This window comes from Nematolebias whitei, chromosome 11 (genome assembly GCF_014905685.2).
Source record: "Nematolebias whitei isolate Nwh7 chromosome 11, NemWhi1, whole genome shotgun sequence".
Lineage (NCBI taxonomy): Eukaryota > Metazoa > Chordata > Actinopteri > Cyprinodontiformes > Rivulidae > Nematolebias > Nematolebias whitei.
The window spans coordinates 23,736,005-23,742,161 of record NC_056508.1 but is presented as its reverse complement, the minus strand read 5'-3'; the positions used below and the strand labels follow the sequence as shown (position 1 = coordinate 23,742,161).

The following is a 6,157-nucleotide window of genomic DNA, read 5'->3' as shown; positions in this document are numbered from 1 at the left end:
GTGGTGCGCATTAAGTTTAGTTTTAGAGATTAATATGTTTATAGATATTTTTATAGGTTTAGAGATTCATATTTTTTGCTTTTTGTTTGTGAAACAAGGTCAGAGGAAGCTGGTTCTGGTTCAGTAGATTGAACCCGGTGTTACACCATATTCTGTGACCTGCAACAGTGCAACACCACCCCCTACGGTCATACGGTGGTCACATAATATGACGTCACTACGGATACTCGACGTTACATTTTTAACCTCGATAGATGTCCTAGCAAGCGATGTGTAGATTACTCGAGTACTCTTGTTAATGCCCTAATGCAGATAGCTTCAAGGTGGAGGTGGGAGTGCATCAAGGATCAGCTCTGAGCCCCTTCTTGTTTGCTGTGATGACTTTGCCAGTTTCTTTGTTAAAAAGGTTGAGTCGATTAGGTCATTGATTCCTTACACCACAGCTGACCCCGCTGTTTTTGTCTCCTCCACAGCAGTCTTTACCCAGTTTGAACCAATTTCCCTCTCATTTCTAAATGATGTCATTGGTCATATGAAACCCTCAGGTTCCCCTGCTAACCCCACCCCTGCATCATTTTTTAAACAAGTCCTACCCTCCATTGGACCTTCTGTTCTTGCTATTATAAACAGCAGTATGGCTATAGGCATGGTTCCTAATGTTTTTAAACATGCAGTAGTAGCTCCATTAATTAAAAAACTCGGACTTGACCCTTCAACTTGCTCAAACTTCAGACCTATTGCCAAACTTCCCTTTCTTTCTAAGATCCTGGCAAAAATAGTGTTCACTCAATTAAACGAGTTCTTGAATGAAAATTGTATTCTTGAGATTTTTCAGTCTGGCTTTAAGCAACTACACAGCACCGAAACAGCCTTAGTTAGGGTCTGCAACGACATTCTTCTGGCAAATGACTCTGGTCAGTCTGTGATTCTGGTACTCTTGACCTTACTGCTGCATTTGATACTGTGGATCACAGTATCCTTTTATCCCGGCTAGAACACTGGGTTGGGATTACTGGTGCAGCGTTAGAATGGTTCCATTCGTACCTGAGTGACAGGAGTTTGTGTGTAAATGTTGCTAACACACCATCTACTTCAATACCTCTTTCCTGCAGCGTCCCGCAAGGCTCCATTCTTGGACCCCTTCTGTTTGCATTGTATCTGCTCTCCTTAGGGTCTGTCCTGAGGAGACATGGTCTTTCCTTTCAGTTCAATTCAATTCAGAAATACTTTATTAATCCCAGAGGGAAATTAAATGTTGTTTTAACTCATCATCTTTCATTGTTATGCTGATGATTCTCAGATTTACAGTATCTGCTGTTAAAACATAACCATTCCTCCTCCATTCGCCCTTTGCTAAAATGTCTTGACGACATCAAGACTTGTATGGCTGCAAACTTCTTGAGTTTTAATGATCAGAAAACTGAGGTCATTGTGTTTAACCCTAGCTCTGCCACTGTCACTGATCCTGCAAATCTGGACTCCCTTCAGCCATATCTAAAAGAGTCTAATGATCTCGGGATAGTTTTAGTTTTCAGGATTTTAAGTTTAATAAGCAGATCAACTCTGTTCTTCAAAAGAGCTTCTTTCAGCTAAGACAGATAGTTGAGCTCAAGACGGTGCTGTCCAGATCTGAACTTGAAAAATTAGTCCATGCATTTATTACAACCTGGCTGGACTACTGTAACTCGCTTTATGCTGGGGTCAGTCAAGTCTCTCTCTCACGTCTCCAGCTTGTCCAAAATGCTGCAGTCCGGCTACTAACAGGAACTCACAGGTTTGAGCACATTTCACTGGTTCTGTCCTCCCTTCACTGGCTTCCTGTGCATGTTGGAATTGATTTTAAAATTCTCTTGCTGACATTCAAGTGAATTAACGGCCTTGCACCCTCATACCTCTCCAACCTTCTTTATCCTTATGCTCCATCTCGGGCTTTGAGATCATCTGACCAGCTGCTTTTGGTGGTACCAAAAACCAGGTTGAAGCTCAGAGGAGATCTGGCTTTTTCAGTCATGGGGCCCAAACTGGAATAATCTGTCCATTAACATTCAACAGGCTACTTCAGTCTCTGCTTTTAAATCTCTCCTCAAAACACACCTGTACTCATTAGCATTTAATACAGTGTGATATGCTTTGGTATTTCATTGCTGCTGATTGTGTTCATGCCTTTTGCTTTTATTCCTTGACATCTAACTCAGGGTGATTTTAATTTAGTGTTCTCATTGTTTCTAATTAGGTTTCATGTTTTTATGCTTTTATTCGTGATGCTGTAATTATTTATATCTTAGTATTTTTATTTGATGCTGTGATATTTTTTGTTCAGCACTTTGATAACAGATACTGTTTTAAATGTGCTATTATATATAAATTTGACTTGACTCTGATGATGGATCGACTAACATATGAGATCAGGCAGGAATCCCTATGGACTATGATGTTTGCAGATGACATTATGACCTGTGATGAGAACATAGAACAGGTGGAAGAGAACTTGGAGAGATGGAGGTATGCACTTGAAAGAAGAGGAATGAAAGTCAGCCACAGATAGACAGAGTACTTGTGCGTGAATGTGAGGGAGGCCGGTGGAACAGTGAGGCTACAAGGAGCAGAGTTCACAAAGGTGCAGGACTTCAAGTACTTTGGGTCCACTGTCCAGAAAAATGGGGAATGTGGTAAAGAGGTGAAAAAGAGAGTCCAGGCAGGATGGAGTGGATGGAGAAAAGTTTCAGGAGTGATTTGTGACAAAAGGGTGTCAGCAAAGGTCAAAGGAAAAGTTTACAAGACAGTGGTGAGACCAGCTGTGTTGTATGATCTGGAGACAGAGACATTGACAAAAAGACAGGAGAAAGAACTGGAAGTGGCAAAAATTAAGATGTTGAGGTTCTCCTTATGAGTGACAAGGATGGATAAAATTAGGAAAGAGATCATCAGAGGTACAGCACAGGTTGCACAACTGGGAGATAAAGTTAGAGAGACCAGACTGAGATGGTTTGGACATGTCCAGAGGAGGGACAGTGGGTATATTGGTAGAAGGATGTTAGAAATGCAGCTGCCAGGAAAAAGACAAAGAGGAGATATATGGATGTATGGATGTATGGATGTAGTTAGAGAGGACATGGAGGTAGTTGGAGTGAGGACAGAGGATGAAGACAGAGTGAGATGGAGGAGGATGACTCGCTGTAGAGACTCCTGAAGAGAGAAAAGCCAAAAGAAGAAGGATTTGGTGCAAAACATCAATGAAAGGCTCAATTTGAGAAACTAATATTGACACAGAATTAAGTTATTTTAGCCAAATATATACACAGTTTAAAAGCATCTCGTGCATTTTTCATCTTTTAATCACTTTATCATTTTCAGGACATGTTTATACTCTCACAAGTAAACCACTTCACTTTCTGAGCACAAGACAAGTCATGGAATACGTATCACTGAGACTCTACATGTATGTGACCCTTGTGATCTTTATTAATGGAGGAAATGCCTTCACACACACACAACTCCCGGTTAGCTTGTGACTGGATCATGTGCAACCTTCTGAAGTACAAATGCAGCACATGCAACTGTTTCAGACCGAATTGTAAACGTAGCATCCTGGGAAGAGTGCAGACTGAAACAGAGTTCCAGACAGATTGTACAGGATTGTATACCTGGATTATTGAGCATGGACTTTGTTAGAGTTCCAGACATTTTTCTGTTAGCTAATGTTGATTAGCTGTAGCATCATTTCGAAGCAGTGTTGATTCCAAACGTTAATCAGTGGATGTACAGCTGAGACGCCTAAAATTATAGACGTCTTGTTTTCTAAAAGTTCTATTACAATTCTTCCTAAGGTTCAGGAGATATTTTGCTAACATACTGACGTCTAGATATGCGTGTTTTAAAATTCTCTTTTTTTGTAATCCTAGATTCACCGGGATCCGGAGTCTAAGAAGGTTTTTGAGGAGTGGCAGAAGGAAAGAGAGGAGCTGCGGTGAGTCTCTCCACTCAGTTCTAAGCCCTCCCTGTAAACCCCGTGAACTCCCCGACATGGTTATGCTGTGGTTTCTGTTCAGTCACAGTGCTGCAGCAGTTTGTTTTGTATTTTTAAGGAGCTCAGGTTTGTTCTACTTTAAACATCAGCTGTGTTGGATGTAGACGTGTGAATGTGTTACTGTAACATTAATACGTTTAAATGTTTACTTGTACTTGGCTGCTTTTTCTCTGTGAGAACAATGATCCTCATGATTTCAACGCTTAACTTTTACAACCTGCGTCTATCTCAGGGTGATGACGAAGAACTTGTTCAACCCGCAGTTCGGCAGCATCTTCAGAACGTGTCACAACCCCACCTACTTCTCCAGGCGTCTGAGCAGATTCTCAGACATCTACATGGCGTCTCTGAGCTGTCTGTTGAACTACGACCTTTCGTACACCTTCTACCCCCGCCGCACCCCTCTCCAGCACGAAGCCCCACTGTGGATGGACCAGCTGTGCACGGGCTGCATGAAGACTCCTCACCTGGAAGATATGTCGCACATACGCTGAGAGCCGAGCTCTCCTCGCTGACTGATTTGACCTTTAAGGTCTGGCAAACACTTGACAAAGCTGATGGACACAGTTCATTGCACAGGGTTTGTTTTTACTAAAAGGAGGTGCTGCACCTCCTTCCACAGGACACTCCTCAGTGAATCCACTGGAGGGTGCTGTACATCTGCAAGTTGCTGGTGACTGGAGGACCTGCCCAGGTTTTGTGCTAACAAGGAGTGACAGAGTCCGTCTCCAGCTGAATCTGAGGAAGTTGTTATACTGAGCTGCCGACGCACAATTTTTAACAAATAAAGACTAAAATCTCTCGTCGTTTTGTGCTTTAATGGTGAAACTTCATGTATAATTTACCGTTCAGCAAAATACCTCACTGTATTAAAAAGAAATGAGCGTGGAGTGAAATTTCCATGAATTAATAGGTGCATGCAGCTTTTATTTGTTTCCAGCCTCGTGATTGGTTGCCTGGTTGCTAGGCAGCACAGTCTCCAATCAATTGTGATTCAGTCTGCAACATAAACTCATTTGATTCTTGCCTCCCGCCTGAATGCTGCAGCGAAGGTATCGTGCTTTGCTCCATTATGCTACGTGTTCTGGTGTGTAAATGTTTGTTTTGATGGTTGTAGCTGCGGGACGGAGCTTCAGCTGAACTCGGCCCGCTAGAAGAGCTAAAAGTGGATTTTGTTCCAGGTTTTGTTGCATTGTCCCGTCCAGGAATACAGTTTTCTCATTTGTTACATTGTAAAGCAGTTTGTGCTTTGTTGTGATGATGAGAGTAAATGCCAATAAACACAATAAAATAAGCTGAGGCTTTACGTTTTATTAGCATGCTGGAAAAATAATTAGTGTTGGATTCAATGGTTAGTTTTGAGATATAAGGTTTTAGTTGACCTTCAGAGTTTATTTCTGTAGAAGTCACATAAAGCTGTATTGCCATCGAAAAGAAAGACTTTTTAAAACTAATATCACTCAAACGTTGTTTATAAAACATCTTTTATCCTTAAAGTGTAACAGTGTTTTATACCAGATTTTAAAAAATTACCAACGGCAAAAAGTCATTAAAGGAACAAAATATGTTGGCGATGGAGGAATTGAGAAAATGCAATTTCATGAATGAGGAAAGAAGTTTGCATTAAAAATGGAAAAATAAGAAATTTAAAAATGAAAACAATAAAACTAGCATTTAAAAAGAGAATAAAAAAATAATTTAAAATAAGAATAACATCAATGAATTGCTGAGTAAAATAAGTTCAAATCAATGACATTTAAATTAATTCAGTTAAGGCTACAGTTAAGCACATAAGGCTAACTGATGGAAATAATATAAGGAGTGGTATGAAAGAAGTTTATGGAAAAACAAAAGTAACTTAAAGTCAGACTGATTATTGATTTTACTTTAAAACATCAACTATGCCACAGACGAGGACCACAAAAACAATAAGCCTCATTGTGGGCTTTAGTTTTAACTTTAACATTTTCTCTGCTAATATGGAGGCTTGTGTTTGACATCTACACAGAAAAGGTCACTTTTATAACTTACTGGAGTGCCTTAAAATGTGGGGTGGGGTGTGTGTGTGTGGGAAACCATGAAATATAATTCATGCAGTCGTTTACATTAAAAAAAAGTTTTCATATTTCA

At 40.3% G+C, this 6,157-nt stretch overlaps 1 protein-coding gene across 1 annotated transcript in view; it reads left to right on the top strand.

Annotated features, from left to right (window-relative positions):
* nt5dc2 (5'-nucleotidase domain containing 2) overlaps positions 1 to 5,321 on the top strand; it is a 12,101-nt gene extending 6,780 nt beyond the window's left edge. The window contains exons 13-14 of the mRNA XM_037684777.1: positions 3,903 to 3,967; positions 4,260 to 5,321. Of these exons, the coding sequence (XP_037540705.1) occupies positions 3,903 to 3,967; positions 4,260 to 4,521 (327 nt within the window). The 3' untranslated portion in view covers positions 4,522 to 5,321. The remainder of the gene's footprint in view (positions 1 to 3,902; positions 3,968 to 4,259) is intronic.
* The last annotated feature ends 836 nt before the right edge of the window (positions 5,322 to 6,157 follow it).